General features: G+C 43.5%; 1 protein-coding gene across 1 annotated transcript in view; it reads left to right on the top strand.

Moving 5' to 3' along the window:
- Positions 1-24,088, top strand: part of LOC144818546 (sodium/hydrogen exchanger 9B2-like) — a 416,602-nt gene that overhangs the window by 366,725 nt on the left and 25,789 nt on the right. Inside the window, exon 9 of the mRNA XM_078676068.1 lies at positions 1,134-1,283. Within this exon, the coding sequence (XP_078532194.1) occupies positions 1,134-1,283 (150 nt within the window). The remainder of the gene's footprint in view (positions 1-1,133; positions 1,284-24,088) is intronic.

Raw genomic sequence — 24,088 nt, forward strand, 5'->3', positions numbered from 1 at the left:
GTATTATTAGGTTCTCTCCGTGGTACCTTGAGTTCATTCGATATAGCGATGCATGCTGCTCGCGTTCGCAATGGCATAGCATGTGTTGCTACAGCTTTATATGCCATGAACGGAAAATGTTACTTACCCTGTAAGCATCTGTTCATAGCATGGAGTATTGTAGATTCACATGTGCCCGCCCTCCTCTCCGTGAGCCTTTGGTTGTTGCAGATATCTTTTCCTGTATTCCTTTCTCTTTGCATAGTTATCATTTTGCATTTTCATACTCTCTCTCCACCCTCACCCACTATGCTGTAAAACAATTTAACCATGGAGCTGATGTCCATGCACATTACCAGTCATGGGAGTAGTCACTATACCTCATGACTCGAAGGACTTCTTCGAAGAAAAACAAGTTGTACACATCCGAGCCCAATACTAGATGACAGGAGTATGTACAGTATGTGAATAGAAAGCATTACATGCCATGAATAGATGCTTACAGGGTAAGTACATTTTACTTACATGTGTGAAATGACATTTTGTATTCACCTCACAACAGAATGGTGTCATAATATTTATGAAAAAATATGCTTGAAGATGCCTGCCTAAATAGGTTAACACCCACAAATCTTCAGGGTTAGGGGTACTGTTTGCAGACACATTCTCATCCTGGATCCAGCCGGAGTTCTACTCCTGTCAAGAGCAAGAAACACTTACTATTAAAGATGGTAACAGCATTGGAGCACCCCTAAAATTGGTGGAAATTACTTTTTAAGTGCAAAAGTACTTTTTAATTATATGTGCATCAGATTTACCAACTATGCGTAAATGTGTAGGTATTGCATTTATGTAAAATTCGAAACATCTCAGGAGTACTTCTCAAATTCGCTGTGGATTAAAAAAAATGTACTCTAAAAATAAGCATACAGAAGTAAATGTTCAACTTTTTAAAGAATCCTGTGATTATTAAAATTAGGATTTTAAATAACACTCTGAGTTATGTATATAACATAAAGATGCTACAGACGTGATCAATATGTACCTGTTTTTAAAAAAGTTTTATTGGTAAATATAATATTGCTGTTGCAGCATTGTCAAGATGCGCATTTGTTAAATGTAATTTCAAATCGTTGTCTTTTTCGCTGTTCTAGGGGAACCTTGTATGGACGAGAGCTTACTTGATCTTGGGGCTGTCTGTGTTTGCTGTCTTTGGAAGCTTGTTCTTTGGTTTCCCTGGATCTGGAGGACTCTGCACGCTAGTCTTGGCCTTTCTTGCAGGAATGGGATGGTCCAGTCAAAAGGTAATGTTGGCTATATATTTAATCAATCATGGCTGGACACAAAAATATCTTTTGATAAAAAGCTTTTGGTTATATGCAGAATATCATTGGAAAAAAAATCATTGGGTGTAAATATTCTATTCAAAATATTGTTTACCAAAATACCATCCCAGTAGGTGTAGATTTTATACCACCTCTTATAGGATGATATTTTTGTAAACAATATTTAGGACCCAAACGTTTTGTCAGACAATATTTATAACACGTCCATCCATACTGGTACCTTCTTCTTCTTAGTAGTAGATTTAGGTGGCTTGAAAGAACCCTGTGGAATGGGGCATTACCACGTGGGACTGAATTTTCCCATTGTAAAACCAATTGTAATTCACCATTCCAATTAGTGTTACGCATACGCTAGCACTGGCATGTGGGTGGGATGGGTAAGAGGGAGTGACACAGGGAGGGGCAAGGTAAACATTTTTCTGTCAAAGGGGAGCATTGTAGGCTCCCCACTGTTAAAAAAATAAAACACGGAATGAGACCTCCCTGCTGCTGCAGCCAACCCCTCATGCAATTTTTGAAGTGAGAATTACTGTCTGGACAAATCAGGTCAGGTTCCACCGCGCCCGTTAAAACATGTTGTGGAAAAATCTAACCACTCATAATATAGCGAATTGAAATTAACAAATAAAAACATACAGTCATTTTACTCCACTTAATTTGAAAGACGGCCCTATGAATGTGGAAACAGCCTCTATGAAGCTGAGTTCCAAGCTCACAGAAAGATTTCCCCAATCTCCATTGATAGTAGACACAAAAAAGGATTTGACGTGAGTTTTGAACAGTCTGTGTTCTGTATTTAAGGGGAATCCCGAGGGGGAAGTCTTGAAAAAAATTTGTATGTCTAGTCTGTGTTGTTCATATCAACATATTTCTTACTCCATTCAGATGCAACACAAAAAATCTATATAATGTGCACGTTTGTCTGATCAGTTTCGAACCTTTTCCCCTATCTTCATCTGTTTGGAGGTTTTTAGTTGTCCAAACATATTACAGATTGAAGAGGCGCCATAAACAAATTCAGAAAAAGCTTAAGTATTGATGGACGCAGATTATTTTTATTGCATACCGTTGATATAGAAATACAAAGTACTTGCTGAAAGTGATACAGTCATAATGGCACCTAGTAATGTTTGGAAAGTCTTAAATTCAGCGCCATGAAACCGCCCGGTATACGAGCGCTATATAAATTCCTGTAAATTCAAATTTAATAAGAGAAAATTCTCCAAAACATCAGTATAAATTAACAGTCGCATGTATTCTTCTGCACCTCAATAAATATCATGCAAAAAGCCTAATGTATTGGTTTTAGGTCTCGCCTAGCGTTGCAGCGCACATGCGTTGCTCGCTGTGCGAGAGCTAATGTGATCAGGAGATTTCAGAAGGGGACTTGAAGCCCCGCCAATCATTTTCATTGGGTCATGTCTGCTTCCCATTGAAAAGGATGCTTCTTAGTTACCGCCCTGTCTCCCTTTTGGACGGCCCATCTGGACTGGGTCGTCTGCTTCACAGCTGTCGTGAAGGAATTTCTTCTCATGTTTCCGAAGTCTTGTTTATTTATCTTGTGCTCTGCCGCCCTGGAAGGACTCTGACACCGTCGGGGGCTGCTTAGCATCCCAGGCTCGTTAATAAATCATGGAGAGGACAGTTCTCGTCTTTGCAAAGCCAGGCCGGCTCTCCGGCTACTGAAGAGCAGAAGAGGTATGCAAGGCAGCTAAGTATTCTAATACCACAGCCTCAGAAAGCACCAACCAGCTGCAGTCTTTACTGTTTAACAGGCTTCCCCCGTCCACAAATCCAACATAACTTTAATGTGTAGCGAGGTCAAAGGCTCTGGTTTCTGCTGGCTTACGAAGAATGTACTGGTTTTGTTTGCTTTGTACCTCCTTACTAAGCCTTTTATGCTGCTATTGCAGACATGTGTTGCACACAAACATGGTACAGCTGTTCATGTGCACATGTCACAGCGCCCGGAGTGCTAGTATTAAAGGCGTTTTTTTGATTTTTGTTTGCTATGTACTTCTTTAGTAAACCTCATATGCTGCTATTGTATGCGTGTGTTAAACACAAACATTGTATAGCTGCCTCGTATGCTGGCATTGTACGCCCGTGTTTGACACAAACCTCGTACAGCGGTTCATGTGCGCATGTCACACATATACACTGGCCGAAGTTACGATCGTTATGTTGGGTTTGTAAATGTTGCAAGGTCTTGTATGCTGCTATTGAAGTACCGGGTTATTTAGAACCCAGCGGTGCCAGGGGACACACCCAAAGACTTCGGATTCTCCTGTCTCAGACTACAGAAACGCAGAAACTTCTTGGTGACGTCAAAGATCAATTTTTATTGGCTGCAACCAGTAACAGATATCCTAGAAATACAACACGGTGTATGTTCTCAGGAGACTGCTCAACTTTACAAAGCCAGTCATCCCTTTTTATACAAAATATTATGCTTCAGGCAAACATTCCTTATTTACAGTTGACCACTCATGTGTTTTCACGACAAAGAAAAAGCAGAATCATGATGACAAGCCCATTTTTCAGTTTGTTCAGCCCATAATCAATTATTGGTCAAACCCAACATTCTTCATCAGACAGGTCGATCGAACCCATCATAAAAACGGGCACATCCCCATCGTAAATGGACCATAAAGAGAGGAGCAGAGACAGGTGTGAGCAAGATAAGGCATAGTTGTGGTCAATAAAAGGTTTGATGGTGTCTTGTGTCTTGATCGGTAATCTTGATCAGCTACTGGGAAAGGAACTGGCTTAACAAGTTTGGCTTTAGGCAAGAGAGTCGCTTGCTCAGGTCATTCAGAAGTCAGCTAAAGGGTACGTGTGCTTGGAGACTCGTTCGGCCACTGTCATCAGCCTATGTGAGGGCAACCACAAAATGGCTGCCATACACAAAATGGAACCCGAGGGTTCAGAACGGAATCCCTGATTTCATGGTGATCTCGTCACTCGAATATGACGAAAACACTCGTACATCTTATACTCGCCATTTTCGGTCTGCTGATACCAAAATCGCCATGATACGACGACTTTTATGAGACGGGTTCAGAATTTCGGTACCTCAGACCCTCCTTTTGCCCTTACATAGGCAATAACCTAAACCCATGTCAGTCTGAGTCCAGGTCTATACTCATCAGGTCATCAAGATGTTGCTGTAACATCATCCTATTACTTAGCACGTCTCTTGATACAGTCTTCCTTTCACACGATGTAGCACAGAGGCCACATATAGCAGGAGCACACTGTACACAAAGACAGAACAGGAAAAGAATGGTTAAGATCATCCCAATGACCATCAGAATCTTCCATCCCCACGTGGATAACAGTTCCCAGAACCATCCCATCAACGACCAATCTTCTTTATCCACATGTATAGATTCGGAGATCTTATGCAGTTTGGAAATGGCCTGGTACACTGTCGGAGCATTGTCTGGAATGAAAACACAGCAACTTGATTGGATCACTTTACATACCCCACCTCGGTCTGCAAGTATGACATCTAACGCAACTCTGTTCTGGAGAGTCATAAGTCGATCCGACTGGAGCTCAGCAGTCAAGTTACTAAGGGCACCGGCAGTTTCAATTACCGTGAACTCAACCACCCTTGTCAATTGCCGTATGTTCCTGCTGTTAACCATAGGTCCCCAAAACGGCAGAAAACCCTTCAAGAAATCTCCCAATTCTTGTCCTGCAGTATCTTCCTTACTGAAGACACCGCTAACTACCCTTGTCTTGTGGTAATCTGCCGCAGCTGTGTAGGTGGGAGGCAACAGGAACGAGACAAAACATGTGCCCGAGAAATCAGGGGGCAACCATGTGTATGCTCTATCATAACAGACGAAATAGGTACCCTTAGCTGCTAGGAACGATGGGGAAGTCTGGAACGCAAAAACATACGTCTCAGTGCAGATACTCTTCCCTAACTGAGCTCTTGGATTCTTGCCATTACCTTGCCGACACAGATGACCCTGATGGGGTACAATCCAAATCGGAGAGGATCTTTTTGCTCGTTGGTTTTCACTCAGACTCGCTCTATATCCAGTCACGTTCCATCCAATATATGCTAGTGTCTCATTTTCGGGATAGTCTCATAGGAACTAGTTCCCCTGATCATATTGACTATTCCCTTAACTAGAGCACTATTCTTTGGGTTATCCTTCACAGAACGTAGGGGGTGGACTTCCCGAGCATAGATAAACATCGTTCTGTATGCCCACACAGAACCATTGTAGCTGAATGGCAGGACCAGATAAGAAATACCTTTATCAGTAGTATGAGGCGTTAGGCCACACACCCAACAGTTAGTTGTGTTCACTACTAGCTGATGTTGGTGCAGAATCTGAACAAAAGAGTTATTAGCGAATTCTAATCTTCTAATGGATTCATGTTCAGGCAGAGGATGAAAAGAATGCGAAGAAGCAGTAGAAGAAAGTATGGGCTGTGTAGTGGGTGCAAACGTCACTTGAAAAGAGAATAAAACATATCCTATTAAAACCATCATTACGCTAAGCAACTTGAAAGGGCATAATATCAGAAAACGTTTTCTAGTCATCATTGTACACATTTTGGCTCTAAAATTCATCTCTTTGGCAGGTCTCTCCATCTCGAAAAACTCCATCCTCTAACCTTGCTGCTCGCAGAGGGAGGGTGTTCCGTGCTAAGGAATGCGCCTGTCAGTCCAGGGAACTCCCAAGGACCAACCAGAACCGTCGACCTTGTGTCTTCGGCTTGCACTCCAAAGACTTGATGCCGCGACCCTACAGCTGAACCCGGATGGTGGTTCGAAAAACAAAAACAAAATAGTTTCTCAGATGAGAGAGCTGCACTTCTAAAAATAGCAGAAAGAATTTTTCTATTTGTCCATGATTCTTGGTGTCAAATTATAACGGCGTTTTCCAGGTAACGTCTGGTCTTGGAATAAGAGTTCAGGCTCGGTAGTGTCCAATCGAACTGACGGTGGCACGGCTTCTTGCAAAAGATCGTCACTTTCACGCTCAGAGCTTGTCCCAATTAAACGTGCATCGCTAAAAGGCAGAAAACGAGGCACAGTTTCGGTCTCAGAATCAGGAATGCCCTTCTGGACCCACTGGTCGTACGGCAGAGGCAAAGGAACCCTCTTACAATGTACGCCGTGGATCCAGTTCTTTTTTCCTTGCACTCGCACTGCAGTTCTCGTGGACAAAAGTACCAAGTATGGGCCGATCCAGCGGGGCTGATCGTTCTTTGTCCGCTGGAAGTTCTTGATTAGTATCCACGATCCAGGATCGATTGCATGTCCCGGATCTTCAGAAGCCTGAAGCAGTGTATCATGAACCTGTTGGTGTAAGACAGGCAATTTAGCCGTCAAATCATATAGGTAATCAAGCAATACAGGGTGTTCAATCTCGCTAAATTTCGTCGGCCTCGGCACTCCCCATATGTTGGCCGGTCGGCCAAAAATTATTTCGTATGGACTAAGTCCCACTCGTGAATGCACAGTCATTCTAGTCGACAAGAGTGCTAATGGCAAGGCATCAGGCCATTTAAGACCAGAGCTCGCTTGTATCTTGGCCAACTTCAATTTGAGGGTGCTATTATAGCACTCTACTAATCCAGCTGATTGGGGGTGATTTGCAGCGTGAAACTTTTGCCGGATTCCTTGCCCTTCACATACTCTCTTCATCACTTGACCCACAAATTCACTCCCATTATCACTCCAGACCATTCTCGGCAAACCAAACCTAGGGAAAAATTCTTTGACACAGGCTTTAGCTGTGGATAAGGCAGTGTTATCTTTCAGGGGATATGCTTCTACCCATCTCGAAAAGGCACAAACAACAACGAGTACATATTTCAAGTTGTTGCACCTCTCCATGTGGATGAAATCTAGCTGCAAAACCTCGAACGGATACGTTGGAGGCGCAAAATGACCAGCTGGAGTTGGAGTTCCCTTACCAGGATTGTATTTCAGACAAACCATACAATTCTTGACCACATTCTCTGCACACTTAGGAATTCCAGCATTTTGCCATACTGGAGCCAACAACTTACAAATCCCTTTCACACTGATATGAGCCATTCCATGTACCATTGTAACCACTGCAAGCAGGTAAGCATCGGGTAACAACCATCGCTGATGCTCAGACAATTCAACCCAACAACCATTCGAGTCTAATTTACCCGTGCTCTCTCTCCACACACTCAACTCTTTCTCTGTAGCTTCAGCTTGGATAGACTTCACGCTTTCTATTGTATCCTCACACATTCCAACGTCACCAATCCATCTTGCAGGGCCCACAACATACATTCGACTCATCACATCTCTTGCCGTTTCTTTCGTAACTTCATCAGCAAACGCATTACCGCGACCAACGTCGTCAGTAACCTTCTTATGTGCACTACATTTCACAATTGCGACTTGCAACGGCAAAGTAAGTGACTTAAGAAGCTCATTCACCAACTGACCATGCTGAATCTTAGTAAAATGAGACGTGAGGAACCCACGTTCCTTCCACAATCGTCCAAAACTATGCGCCACACCAAATGCATACTGGCTGTCGGTATATATGGTCACTTTCTTTCCTTTCGACAACACACATGCTCTCGTAAGTGCAATCAACTCTGCTGCTTGAGCTGAATTATGTGGGATACGTGCAGCTTCAACAATCGTATGCAAAGTCGTAACAGCATATGCCGCAGTGGTATCACCATTCGGAAGCTTGAAATATGAACCATCCACCCATAAGGTACCATCACACTTCACAAGAGGAGTGTCCCTAAGATCTACTCTCCCTTTCGTTTCCGCTTCTGTCTTAAGAAAGCAATCATGTTGTTTAGAAACATCTGTCTCTGCTACAATCGGCAACAACGTAGCTGGATTCAACGTGTTGCATCTCTTTATGTGCACATGACTCGCTAGGAGTGTCAGCTCATAACCTGACAATCGAGCACTAGTTAAGTGCTGCGTCTTGGTCCTGTTTAACAAAGTATCCACTGCATGTGGAACCATTACAATCAACGTATTATTCATCACCAAACCAGCAGACTGTCGAATAGAAACAGCTGCTGCCGCCGTAGCTCTCAAACAACTCGGCAACGCTCTAGCTACCGGATCCAAAGTTGACGAAAAATACGCACATGGACGCTGCTTGTCCCCAAAAGATTGTGTCAACACTGCCAACGCACATCCTTCTCTCTCATGGACATACAGTGTAAAGGGCTTACTGTAGTCGGGGGTACCCAACACAGGAGCCGAACACAATGCATCGCGCAATTCCGAAAAACTTTTCTGACAATCATCGGACCACGGGAGGGGATTTGGTGTATCTTTACAAGTTAATGCCACCAAAGGTTTGGCCAGTAGGGAAAAATTCGGTATCCATTGTCTGCAATATGACGTGATACCCAAGAAAGCACGCACTTCTCTCTGTGTAATTGGCACACTTAATTTTGCAATTGCCTGAATTCGCTCTGGGGTCAATCTTCTTCCCTCCTTCGATAAGAGATGACCTAAGTAGGTAGGTCACTTCTTGTCGACAATACTGTAATTTCGAAAGAGACACTTTGTGATGGAAATCAGACAAATGACGCAACAATGACAAAGTAGCTTTCTTACAAATTTCCTCAGTGTCGGCAGCGATTAACAAATCGTCGACGTATTGAAGAAGAGCAGCACCATCAGGTAAGACAATCGTATCAAGCTGTGTTTTCAGAGCCTGGCTATATATTGATAGAATTTCACAATAGCCTTGAGGAGCGCGTTTGAACCGGAAGCTTCGACCTCCTAAAGAGAAGCCGAAAATATCCCTACTCTCCTCAGCAATCGGGATGCTGAAGAAAGCATTCTTCAAATCAATCACGGAAAACCAAGTGGCCGAAGCCGGGATCATTGTCAATAGGGCAGTGATATCGGGAACAACAGGAAACTGTGGCACAACTATTTTATTCACCTCTCTAAGATCAATCACAAACCTGTAAACAGGTGGCTGAGAAGAATCAGTGTGTTTCAAGACAGGCAGAACAGGACTATTGCAAACGTTACCTCTTGTTTCTTCAATTACATCTTTTTCAATCAGGTCATGAATCACATCAGTTTCAATCAGGTCTAGCATCGCCCTTTCACCTTCACTAGGGATCTTGTATTGGGGAATGCGTGGCATTTTAACATTTGCTTTCAGTGTCACAACATATGGCGGTATTTCCAAAAGACCCACATCATTAGGACCCCTAGCCCAAAGAATGTCAGGAAGAGACGACAATTCTGTCGGAAGTTTATCCTTTGACAAATACATCGAGGAGACCACTTTCTTACCCAATGTAAGTTGTACTCCCGAGGGAGAACAATACAATGTCGCGTACAATCTTTTCAACAGATCCAATCCCAACAAGTTCTCACCACAACCTGTCGTCAGAATAAGGGGTGCTTCGAATTCACAAGGTCCAACAGAAAGAGGCATAGGACTAGAAATCGGATTCCTAACCGGGGCGCCAGAAAAACCTACTGAAACATTCGTCTCGCCAGACAAAGGTGCGCCAGGGAGTTTAGAGTGCATAATAGAACTCTTCGTAGCACCAGTATCCAACCGAAAAGGTTCTGACACACCTGATGTAATCACCTCAACATAAGGTCCACTCTGATCTACTGGAACTGAAACAACTCCCTCTCTTTGTCTATGGCTGTCCTAGCAATCATCACCTTCCATATTTTCACCTTCTGCATAGTAGTCATCAGCATAGTACTGAGTCGTCCTACCAGACGCGTTATTCTGCTGATCAAAACTATTCATTGAATTTTGTGGAGGAAAGGAACGTGCGTTCTGGGGGAACCCTCCACGTCCTCTACCTCTAGGTGCCTGTGGAACACCTCGACCTCTTGCGCTAGAAACACCATTCATACGCTGTAATAAAACAGGGCAGCTACTTTTAAAATGACCCTCTTCTTTGCAATATGCACATTGATTAGGGCCTACAGGAAAACGTGGTTGAGAAGACTCGAACCTTTGCGAGTTTCTCTGAAACTGCTGAGGTTGCTGGTAGTCACGCTGACCACCACGAGGCGGATACGCCTGCTGTAAAAGAACCTTTGTCTTCAACTCTTTAGTCTTCTTTTCTGCTCTATCCTTCTCATCCTTATCCCTATTTTCATAGTACTGCGCAGTAGCCAATATCTGTGCTGATGAGGAAACAGCCCACAAACTCTCGGAATCCTTCAACTTGGTACATAACTCGGGAAGTAAATTATGCACAAACTTGTCAACAAACAACCGTTGGCCACCTTCAGTACTTATGTCTTGACCACTGTGGTCGATAAACGTTTCTTCAAACCTACTGAAGAAATCGGACACAGTTTCATCTTTCTTCTGCTTACACGCAGACAATTTGTCCCAATTCACTCGCATAACAGGCATTAAAGTCTTCATGTAAGTAACGATCCTACCAGGAAGTTCTGCAACTACAGGCTCAGGTTTAGCACCACCAATTTGTCGGCCATCTGCAGCAGCAATATTAACCCAGGTATCACCTAACTCCTGCGCATGATCCGTGTGACGAATCAAACCCCATAAAGGCTGTGGAACCACATTTCCAAACAACATGTCTATATCAGCTAGATTCATAATACATGAATCTGCGGTCTGTGACAATTCCATATAATACCCTGCAGGATTTTTACGAGGGTCAGGTAAGGTCTGTTTAAGAGCCAAAACTTCAGCTCTCTTCCATGGAACATGTACCCAAACACGCTAAAAATGTGGCGGAACAATTGGATTAGCGTTTGGGTCCCCTTCTCTCCAGACTGGGGGAACTTCTCTCATGGGATATTGTCTCACTTTCCTCCTAAAAGAAGGATCAGGCTCAAACAACGACCGAGAAACAGCCTCACTCCTAAATGACAACAATGTCGCAACTGCCCTTTCAACATCGGAACCCACAATCGTGCCTTTCGCAAACTCGATCCGTACACGGCACAACTCAGGCGGGTTGTGTTCCAAATCATTATCCTCCAATTCTTCACAAAGGAAAGCACACATTTTATCAAAAACATATCTCTGCTTCGGTGCTTCCCATTGGCGGAAGACATCCATGACAGACTCTAACTCATATCTTGTAGGGTCGGCAACCCATTTATGCGCCAAATGATCCAATACTCCCTTTTCTCTAGAATCAGGCAATTGGCTACGTAACTGTTTATGCTCTGAAACGGGGGTCGTAGTTAATGACCCAAAGAAAGGAGACAAAAGACTAGTAACAGTATCCGTCATTCTCTGTCGGACAGAAGGAGAAGTTGACAGGACAGGAGATAAAGCGGATTGAGAGGAAGCCAATGTAGGAGCAGTAGCAGAGGAGGCAGCGAGAACAGGTGGAAAAGTCGTAGGAATTAAAGACGGAGCAGGTAGCAAAGTCAGCGGCCCTTGAGAAGGCGGCGCCAGAAGAGTAGGAGCCAGCTGAAGAGGAGCTGGCGGCTGTGGAATAATAGGATGCTGCACAACTGGAGGTTGCACAACTAAAGGTTGCGGAGGTGCTTTAGCACTCTGCGCATAGGGGGGTGGCGATCTCAACAAATGTGACATTAAAGGGTCTTTCTCAAGTTCCTTTGCCGCATCTTGCTGATGAGGTGGCAAAACTGGATAGCATTTGTCGATCGCCATTTTACGTTGCCTGTGCAGCTGTTCACTCGCTTGTTCTTCTTCGTTATCTTTATACTGCATAGCAGCCTGCATTATCGAGATACCCCTTTCTCTTTTATTCCTCTTCGCTAATTTAATTTCTTTCTGTTTGGCTTCCTTTCGCCATAAGCGGAAAGAGTCAAACATCGCCGGCCGGGCTTTCTTCTTAAAAAGTCTAACCTCTAGATTATCTAGAATTTCTGTGTCAAAACTACCATATCGGGGCCATTGTAGGACACCATCCTTTTTTGTGTAACGAATCCATACTTCGTTATACGTGATTGGGCCTACGCCATGCTTCACATAGAGCTCATAGGTTGAAGTTCCAATCGGAGGAACCGGACACGTGTCCTCCAATCGGGAATCCCTATTTCGACCACAACAAAACAAATTTCCAAGTCTGCTAAAACCAGGCATCTTCGCTCACTAGTAGTCTAGCTTCAAACTTCAAGGGAATATCAAAAACGATAGTCTCGTGAATACACGAGTCCCTCGGCTTTGGTACTTGCAATTTCCAAATCAAAGATCCCAAGGGGATACCCAAAAACTAAGGATTGGGAGACGCTCCACTCATACTTAACTGAGGTATCGATGACGTCACCAGAAGACCCGTCTATCGTCTCGCTCTACAAATCATCAAAGGGTCGAAGACAGGGCGATAGTCAGGGCAGCAGTCCTTCGTAGCCGTTGGAAAGCGGGGAACCTCGCAGCAAAGTCTTTCGGACCACGACGACATACAGGGGTCGATGAAGTGGCTGGCCTTCCTCCAGAATTTTCACACAAAGCTCCTCACGAAACCTCAGGCTTGGACCAGTACCGCTGAAATCGCCCCATGTTGGGGGCCAAATGAAGTACCGGGTTATTTAGAACCCAGCGGTGCCAGGGGACACACCCAAAGACTTCGGATTCTCCTGTCTCAGACTACAGAAACGCAGAAACTTCTTGGTGACGTCAAAGATCAATTTTTATTGGCTGCAACCAGTAACAGATATCCTAGAAGTACAACACGGTGTATGTTCTCAGGAGACTGCTCAACTTTACAAAGCCAGTCATCCCTTTTAAACAAAATATTATGCTTCAGGCAAACATCCCTTATTTACAGTTGACCACTCATGTGTTTTCACGACAAAGAAAAAGCAGAATCATGATGACAAGCCCATTTTTCAGTTTGTTCAGCCCATAATCAATTATTGGTCAAACCCAACATTCTTCATCAGACAGGTCGATCGAACCCATCATAAAAACGCGCACATCCCCATCGTAAATGGACCATAAAGAGAGGAGCAGAGACAGGTGTGAGCAAGATAAGGCATAGTTGTGGTCAATAAAAGGTTTGATGGTGTCTTGTGTCTTGATCGGTAATCTTGATCAGCTACTGGGAAAGGAACTGGCTTAACAAGTTTGGCTTTAGGCAAGAGAGTCGCTTGCTCAGGTCATTCAGAAGTCAGCTAAAGGGTACGTGTGCTTGGAGACTAGTTCGGCCTCTGTCATCAGCCTATGTGAGGGCAACCACAAAATGGCTGCCATACACAAAATGGAACCCAAGGGTTCAGAACGGAATCCCTGATTTCATGGTGATCTCGTCACTCGAATATGACGAAAACACTCGTACATCTTATACTCGCCATTTTCGGTCTGCTGATACCAAAATCGATGACTTTTATGAGACGGGTTCAGAATTTCGGTACCTCACTATTATAGGCCTGTGTTGGACATAAACATCGTACAACTGTTCATATGCGCTTATAATCTATAATAATTTAGCTCTCCTCAAATGTGTTGTTTATGCCACTAGGTTACAATGCCATTAGCTGCGCCTAGAGAGCTCATATTACAGGCGTTTTTTGTTTGCTTTGTACCTCCTTAGAAAGCCTCGTACCCTGCTATTGTAGTTCTGTGTTGGACACAAACATTGTACAGATCATGTACGCATGTAATGTGTAATAATTTAGCTCTGGTTTATTTTATACATGTGTGAAAGCAATGTTGCATTATTTGTGTGCAAAACATATATGTGATATTTGCGTGAGACAAGTGTGTACTGCTTACTGCTGTGATATATAATGTACTATTTCTGTGGTCTGTGTACGGGAGGCTGCAGTACTAGTGTCGGCGGTGTGGAGCTTGTATTACTAATATGAACAAGAGAGTGCGAAGTTTGCACTGTGGAAGCTTGTGATATATCTGTTGTGAGGAAAACTTGCATTTCTGTTTGGAAAGCTGCGCCCTGATGGCGTACTCGTGTGGTAAGCAACCTTGCCCTCCTTCTACATATGTGTGATATTTGTGTGAGACAAGCATTTACTGCTGTAATATGCGACGTCCAATTTCTGTGGTTTGTGTACGGGAGGCTGCAGTACTAGTGTCCGTGGTGTGGAGCTTGCATTAGTAATATAAGCAAGAGAGAGTACAAACTCTGCACTGTGAAAGCTTATGATGTATCTCTTGTGAGGGAAGCTTGCATTGCTGCTGGAAGAGGTGCGCTCTGAGGGCCCTGATGATGTGCTGGTGTGCTGAGCGACCTCGCCCCCTATGTTTGAATTTTTTTTAGGGCTCGCCTGCTGATGCGCTTCTGCGCATAGCTGGCGAAGCTCTATTGTGGCTTATCCAGCGTTTAATCACCACTGGCGATTACTCTGGCGATTCCTTTCAGTGCATGTGCTTTTTAGGTCATTGCGCAAGCGCAATCCCTAAAAAGCGCGTGCACAATGCCACCAGCCGCCTGCCTGCCTGCCTCGCATTACCACATCAAAGGCAGCCCTCCCAGCGCATTTCTCACCCCCTAATTAATCACGGCCGGCCGTACTTTCAGTTTCACACGGCTCCTTTTAAAACTTGTTTAACTTGTTTTATTCTGCTGTCCTTCACCCCCAGGTCCCCCTGATCGGAGACATTAGGCGCTCTAACTTTAACGAATATGAGACCGATAATATTTGAACTGTGCGCGGTAATTGGTTTCTGTGTGCATCTGCCCTTCAAAGTTATAAAGTGCCAGTAATTCAGGGAGAGATTACCAGCAGCATTGTTTCGCAAAAGACACCCAGGGTAAACGAGGCAGGGGCTGCTCAGACAGTGGAGAGGCTGCGATTAGAGCCTGACCGGGCACAAACATCCCGAAGGCAGTCAGCCGGTGGCACTCCTGCAGACTTTCCTCCCAATCATTCGTTCTCTTATCAATTAGTGCCGGTTTTTAACAATAATACATTAATAATGTAGGAGGCTGCTAATTCGTGCGTACATCATGGGCAATCATATATGAAACAGTATAAAGTATATTTTATTTATTTCCTGCACATATTGCTTGCTTTTACATTGTGGCGGTTTCGCAGATTAGCGTCATTAGAGGACCCAATACGCAACTTTACACCTGGGTGCTGCACTGTAAACCGAGGATTTACGGAAATGAAAAAAATAAAATTGCGCAGTTTAACATTCTAATGCTTTGACTCCAGACACGTTTCCCCCACGATGTCCATCTTCTATTTTTACTTTTACCATTGCCTCTTCCTCTGTGTGCATCATGAGTCAGCCGGGCGAAGAGGCCTCCGCCTCCCTCTACGAGATCCGGCCGTTTATAAAACAGATGTGACTTGCATAGAAAGTGTTAAGGTTTTTTTTTTATATCTGGCCCGTTCCTCCACTGCCCCTTTGTTACCCTTTTCTTTTGTTATGTATTCCTTCTACACTCCAGGGAGACTGAGAGAAGGTCAGTAACTTGGCAGTGATTTAAAGAAAAGAGAGACCAAAGACCTAAAAAGTAATTCAGTAGACACGAAGAGTGCACTAGCAACCAGTTTATGAGATTTCCTTCACCTCGCTTTAAAGATGGGTGAGCCAACAAGTTTATTGGGCTAGTGGATTCAAGCGTCTGCCTGGACTCTTACAGCCTCATGCATATAAGCCAAATTATACAACAAACCACATAAAATATGACAGTTTTCAGAATTCGGAAAGGTGTTTTCAAATGTAAACACCACCTCGGAGAAGCCATTCCCGACAGTGCCACCAAATGATTGTTTTCGGGTACGTGCAGGAAGCAATCAACCCGACTACCGCCTGGAAGGTTCGCCTCACAGACTGGCTTCCATCTTTTGCGACGTCTCAGACACTAATTAGGAAACTTGTTTGCCCCTTCCCTTTATGATGCATGTCTCTTTTCTGTATCACACTTTGTCTGTCCTGCCCCACCCAGTCTCTCCCGTGGGTGCACTTACATTTCTCTATCATTTCTCATTGTCTCCACTTAGTGTCTTTATTGCTCTCTTCCTCTTGTGCGTTGATCTTCGTTTTTCTCATCCACATTGCCTGTCTAATGCATGTCTCTTTCCTACTCTGCCCTTAAAATATTGGAATTCCGAGTTTCCCATTCAATCTCCTAGTCTCTTTATTGCTGTCACTCTATCTCTCGTTGCTATATTTCTCCCAGAGTATTCTATCTCTTGCCTGTGTCTGTTTGTGCACCCATACTTTTATTGTCTGTATAGCTCTCCTCTCTTGGACTCAAACTTTACACTTCCTCTTGCCTCTCTCTCTCTGTCACTTTTACCCAATGATGCCCTCTTCTTTCTCTTTCGTTCTCCCTGTGTCTCACTGTACTGCCTTTTGCCCATCTCTTTTTTCAACTCGTCCATCTACTACCACTATCTCGTCTGTATCACGTACTTCCCAGTCCCTCATTTGCTAGCCCCATGCATTCATTTTTCCCCAACTTCTCGTTGTCTCCCTCCAGTTTGTCTTACTCTTTCTCTCCCTTTCATTCATATTGTCTGCTCTCGTCTTTCTCTCTCGCAATCTCTCTGGCCCACTCGTACCTTTTTCAGACTCACTATCTCCTTCTTTCATAGCACCTTCAATCTAGCTGCCACTGCCCTTCAGTCTCTCTGTGCCCCTCCTCTGCCTGCTCTATGCCTGTGCCTCTCCGCGGCTTGACCTGCTCGGTGGATCGTCGTCTTCCATATCTGCCTTTGCCCCTCCTGTTTCTCACCGCATGATCTCTGTCTGCGGCACTCTTCTTCCTCAAAGCCTGCCATCCTTTCTCTCTTACTCCTTCTTTGTGTCTGTTTCTCAGGCAGTTTCTGCCTTCTATCTCCCCTCCTCTCCCTCCTTCCCTCTTGTCCTCCCTCTCCCTCCCTCCCCTCACTCTCTCACTCTCCCTCTCTCAGTCTACCTCTCTCCCTTTCCCTCACTTCCCTCTCCCTCTCTCCTCTCTCCTCTCTCACCCTCTCCCTCTCTCTCTCCTCTCCCCCTCTCCCCCTCTCTCTCCTCTCTCCCTCTTTACCTTCCCCCTGCTCTCCTTTTTCCCCCTCTCCCCATCTCCCCCTCTGCCTGCTCTCCTCTCTCTCTCCCTCCCCTCTCTCTCCCCTCCGTCCTTCGCTCTCGTCCTCCCCCTCTCTTCTTACCCTCCCTCTACCCTCTCTCCCTTTCTCTCTCCCTTTCCCTCACTTTCCTCTCCCTCTCTCCCTTTCCCTCTCTTCCCTCTCCTCCCTCCCCGTCTCCCTTTCCCTCACTTCCCTCTCCCTCTCTCCCGTTCCCTCTCCTCTCTCCCCGTCTCTGTCTCTCTCTCCTCTCTCCCCCTCTCTCTCATCTCTCCCCCCTCTCTCCTCTCTCTCTTTACCCTCTCCCTCTCCCTGCTCTCCTTTTTCTCCCTCTCCCCATCTCCCACTCAGCACCACCACAGCATCACTCAGCACCACCACAGCATCGCTCAGCACCAGCACAGCATCACACAGCACCACTCAGCACCACCACAGCATCACTCAGCACCACCACATCATCACTCAGCACCACCACAGCATCACTCAGCAGCACCACTCAGCACCACCACAGCACCAATCAGCACCACCACAGCACCAATCAGCACCACCACAGCACCAGTCTGCACCACCACAGCATCACTCAACAACACCACCGCATCACTCAGCACCACCACAGCATCACTCTTCACCACCAGAGCATCACTCAGCACCACCACAGCATCACTCAGCACCACCACAGCATCACTCAGCACCACCACAGCATCACTCAGCACCACCACAGCATCACTCAGCACCACTGCGCCATCAATCTGTGCAACCATTCAACAACAACTGGCTCAATTATGTTCTCTCAATGTTTCAAGCTTTATTACAAATGTCACAAAAAGATGTTAATATTTCACTTCTGTTCTTGGATTTTCGTCACAATAAAATACACTGAACATAATCTTCACAAACGTTTTTTACAAAAGTTTAAGCTATTGCCATTATAAATTACAATCACTTTTATTTAAGTATTAATTACTTAAAAAAATTAAAAGCCATTGTTATTTGTGATATCAATACATCTAAGTCACGTAAATACAAATCATGTTGCATTACAAATGCTATAGGTGTCACATTTGCGAAAGTTATAACTATTGGCATTGTAAATGACAAAGATATTAATTTAGCTATTTTTAAAACAAAAACAAAAAAATCGTCATTTACAAGACCAATAGCTCAAACTTTCCTAATGCGAGACCTATTGCATTGCAAATGCTTGTTATTTGTTAGATGTTAACACTGTTTGCGTGCGTAGTGCAGAAAAAAAGGAATGCAGTATAATTAAAAAAGCCGCTGTGCCACCAGGACGTAATGTTTGGCTGCGGGGCAATGTCTCAGCATGCTTTATAGAACAGAACACTTTGCTTTTAGCTGCTAATTGATTACTAACAATAGATGGTGATATAGATAACATTGAAAGACTTGCTTACCAGACAGTAAACTAATGCTGGAGGGCATGTATCCGTTTGCTGTGCTTTAATTAAGCAGAATCTGTTTTGTTATGTATTAGGCACACAAACAGTGTTTTTTTTGTGTATTGAGATTTATTTAAAAAAAATAAAAAAAAAGATTGGTTGCATGCACAGTACACAACAAAATAAATGCACATTAATTAAACCGCGGCGGAAGGAGAATATAAGTAGCGTTTGCCACTGTGTTCATTTTAAGTTAAAAAGAAACAGTTTGCCTACTGATTATACAACAAAACAAATACACTTTTAGTAAAGCTCAAAAGGAGGCCGGCCTTTTTTTTTTTTTTTTTTGCAGAGTTTTATATAGCGCGAACTAGACCCGAACCGAATCAGGTATCAGAGCGCTTTACATAGATAGTACCAGTTACGTTACATGAGGACGGACACACATTCATTTTAGGCACGGGGAGATTAAGTGATTTGCCCAGAATCACAGGAGGTTTTGGCGTCGTTAAGGAGACTCGAACCCAGATCCCCAGGTCCGAGGTCGAGCGCCCTAGCCGTTAGGCCAACTCCTCTCCCCCTGTGTCAATTAATGTTTGGCTGCGGTCTCCTGCTTAATACAGTGCACTTTCATAGTGTCTTCTCAACTTGTCCACCCCCCAATTTTTCGCTGGGAGGCTTTGCCTGGGCCTAAAATCCTAAGTCTCTCCTGCTAAATACAGCCTCCTGTAAGTGGCGTACGGCACTGTGGTAATTTATATTTTTATTTTTAAAAACACTGTTTCTGTTGTATTATTTGTGTTCAAGACATATGTGTGATATTTGTGTGCCACAAGCGTATACTGCTATAAAATGCGATATACTATTTTCGTGGTCTTTGTACGGAAGGTTGCAGTAATTGTGTTGGTGTTGTGTGGGAGTAGTTTCCAATGGCAAGTAAGGATTTAATACTTTATATGAGAAAACATGAATTGCTACTGTCCTGGGGTATGTGGGATGTTTGTGGAAGTGAAGTGTGAAGTGCTGTAATTGTGTGCGAACTGAGTTTGCAGTGGTAGTGTGATTGAGACAGAGGGCAAAGTCTGCAGTGTGAAAGCTTATCATGTATCTCTTGTGAGAAAAGCTTGCACCACAACCACTACCACCTTAACAACCAGTACTACTAGCACTACTAATACTACCACCAACACTAATGCCACCATCAACAATAACACCAGTACCACCACCATAACCACCAGTACCAGTACTACCAGCACTACCAATACCACCAGTACCACCACATGTACCAGCACTACCAATACCACCAGTACCACCACCACCAATACCACCATCACTAATTCCACCACAAACAGTACCACCACCACCATAAACCAGTACTACCAGCACTACCAATACCACCAGTACCACCACATGTACCAGCACTACCAATACCACCAGTACCACCACCACCAATACCACCATCACTAATTCCACCACAAACAGTACCACCACCACCATAAACCAGTACCAGTACTACCAGCACTACCAATCCCACCAGTACCTCCACCACCAATGCAACATATACCACTACCACCAATAACACCACTATCTCTGCAAATATAGATGGAAAATCACCATAAATGTTAATAAAGGTATAAAATCACCATTACTGCAGATATAGATGTGAGATCACTATCACTACAGATATAGGTGTGAGATCACTATCACTGCAGTTATAGGTGTGACATCACTATCACTGCAGATATAGGTGTGAAATCACCACCACTGCAAGTATTGGTTTCAAATCCCTATCAATGCAGATATAGGTGTAAGATCAATATGACTGCACATATAGGTATAACACCACCATCTCTGCAGATATTGATGTGAGATCACTATCACTGAAAAATATAGGTGTGAGATAACCATTACTACAGATATAGGTGTGAGATTACTATCACTGCACACATAGGTGTGACATCACTAACCCTCCAGATATATACATATTAGATCACCATTACTTCAGATATAGGTGTGAGATCACTATCACTGCAAAATATAGGTGTGAGATAACCATTACTACAGATATAGGTGTGAGATTAATATCACTGCACACATAGGTGTGAGATCACTATCACTGCAGATATATAGGCAAGAGATCACCATTACTTCAGATATAGGTGGGAAATCACTATCACTGCAAATATAGGTGTGACATCACTATCACTGGAGATATAGATGTGACATCACCATCACTACAGATATAGGTGTAAAATCACTCATCGGGAGATATATAGATGTGAGATTACCATTAATTCATATATAGATGTAAGATCACTATCACTGCAGATGTAGCCATGAGATCACTATCACTGCAGAAGCAGGTATAAAATCACTATCACTATCACTACAAATATAGGTGTGAAAACACCATCACTGCAGATATAGGTATAAAATCACTATCACTGAAAATATAGTTGTGAAACACCATCACTGCAGATATAGGTGTAAAATCACTATCACTGCAAATATATGGAATACCTATGTGCTCGGTATACAAGACTTTGAGCTATTGGCACTGTAATTAACAATGCCTTTTGGTTATGCTTTCACAACGAAAACCAAAAAAAAAGGATTTATCATTAACAATGTTAATAGCTCAAACTGGTGTAAATACGAGACCACTTTGCATTGCAAATGCTTGTTCTTAAATATTCTTTGGAAAAGGCCTGCTGTGTGGACATGCCCAGAGGAAAGATAAAAGTCCTGTGGAGTAGGCCATCTTTTCTGGTCTGCAAATGCACTAACATTGCAATCGGAATCCAGCAGGAGTGATGCGTGATTTTACACTTCTCCTATTCCACTGCCAGCCATTTATCGACAAGAGAAGAAGACCCCGGGAAGGGGAATTGAATAATAAAGAGAAACAGAGACACTTGATATTGTCACTGTACATGTTCGTACAGCAAGGCACAGTCTGTACTGCCTTTTAACAGTCGGTGCGTGTTCAACAATCTATGGTCCGGGTAAACGGTGTCTTCCTAGAACTGAAACATAATTAGATTGTATGTAACATATAAAAATAATGTTCCGAGCTATTATATGGTTCTTACTGTGAACAACAACCTTCAGTGTCATTCTAATAGTTTATTATTTCAATCATAAAATGTTAAGGCCTTATTTAGAGATTGGTGGACAGGACACTCCGTCACAGACAAAGCAGATGCCCAACTGTTGTATTACGAGTCTGTTATAGCTATTGGCGCTTTTAATAAAGTTTTGACGGCTTACTCCATCCACCAAACTCCAAATAAAGCCATAAATCCTTTTTAAAAAGGTAACTTCTCTGTATCCAGTTTAGTCTTTCATCGATTTCCAAAAATAAAAACAGTCTGCAAGGTTTCAAAGCTCTGACAAGAGCCTAGCTTCAACAATTATGTGTCTCAATTACTTACCAAAGTTGCTCTGAACCACGAAGAACTTACGCTGTAGGAGTTCAAGGTGGCCACCACCATTTGCCTCCACTTGCAAATCTTGTGAGTCCGGTGACTCCATGAGACAAGTAGTCTTTCTTGGCTTCACTCATGTTCTTGTAGAACATGGCCATCAGATATGCCATGCCTCTTTTCAGAGGACATCCATAGTCCACATATATCACCACCCTTTTCTCCTTCTGAAGGTGCGTACATTTAGATAGGAGTTTTCAGCCTCTTTGCGCCGCCTTGCAAGTTGAGCCCATGGAGGTAATTGCAGGCTATGAATCATGGCATTTGGTAGTTGGATTCAATTTTGTATCTCACCACATTAGTAGCCAGTGAGGATCTTGGAACAAATGTGCAATCTTTTTGCCCTTAACTCAGAAATGAAGGAATTGGGATGGCAATCGCAGTAACCCATGAACGCTCAACAATTGTAGTAGCTAGATATTAGAGTATACCTTGGAGAATGTAGTGGGGGTGGAGGGAATGGGGGAATTACAGGAAATTTCAGTATCAATATCAATAGAGACTGGACAACAACAAAAAAAGTGCTTAAGCCTTTTAGTGATTAAAGTGATAGATGTCCTTCATTTATTGAATTTCCCAAAATAAACATAACCTCTAACATGAAGTTTAGAAAGTGTTTGAACAGAGAACCCTGAACTTCGTACTTATATTAAAGGACTAGGCCCAGTTTACATATACTCTAGAAGCTTCTTTGTCTACTTTGTTTTTTGTGGGTGTAAGTAGCTGCAAACAACTCATCACCGTCTCTTTTGTTTATTTCAAAACCAGAGTCCAAATGCAAATTATTTTATAGAGCTCTGAAACTCTGGTCTATTATCCAAGTTTTAGGATCCAGGCTGTCGATTTGCAGGTTAAATTAATAGGCTGGTTACCACCCTCCTCAATGGATGTTGAGACGCTACTTCGAAAATGTTCACTGGCAAACTGTTCTGTACTTTTGGTAAAATTGAAGCAAATGATGTTCATTAGATCTTTGCCATTTCTGCTGTACTCACTTCACAGCCGTAATGGATTACTTAATGTGCACTTATCAATAATTTATTGGGTTACAAAAGAAGAATATGATACAGTTTCTTTCCAATACAAACATATCGTCCAAGGCTGTGGATGAAATTAGAAAATGCAAAGCGATCTCAGAGCAATTAACGCTTTCACATTCCTTGGGGCTTATAGTACACAAAAACTCATTTTGAGTAAACAATCCCGCATAGATAAATCAGGCTGGTTAAGTGTGCTAGTTCTTCTGCCCAAAACAGTCTTAAATTAGCATTAAGCCAGCGTCCGTGGTACACGACTAAAGTGGGTATAACCAGGAAGGCCTACAAGGCAGCCATTACAGCCAGGAAGATTGAAATAAGGGCTAGGGCATGGGAAGACTTTGAGATGGCGGGGAAGCTAGAGGACTCTAGTGCTTTCTGGTGGGTTGCAAATCAATCAAAACAGACCACAGATTGACACTGTTATTCCAGTTACTGCGTTAGTTAATGATAAACCAGTCTTGGTTGTTAGTATAGATGAGATTAAGAAGGGTATTGCCGGATTGACATGCAACCAAGTCCCGGGACCAGACGGTATCCCACCGGATCTTTTTAAATCAGATCCCACATTTTGGGCTCTGGTCCTTGCTGCAGTAATTAATGCGGCAGTGAAAACCGGATGCCCTGAGCCCTGGGCTACTTCGACTATAGTGCCTGTTTTTAAAAAAGGTAACCAAGATAGCACCCATTGCTATAGACCGATCCCGTTGTTGGATTCAGTGGTTAAGGTGGTGAGTCGGGTACTCTTAGACAGGCTGGGCGGCAGAACATGTTATTAGACGTACAGTACGGGTTCCACCCAGGGCTGTCTACCATGGCCCAGTGCCTTAACCTAACGATGATCCTTAACAAATACACGGTCACCCAT

The sequence above is a fragment of the Lissotriton helveticus genome, chromosome 2_1, assembly GCF_964261635.1.
Source record: "Lissotriton helveticus chromosome 2_1, aLisHel1.1, whole genome shotgun sequence".
NCBI lineage: Eukaryota > Metazoa > Chordata > Amphibia > Caudata > Salamandridae > Lissotriton > Lissotriton helveticus.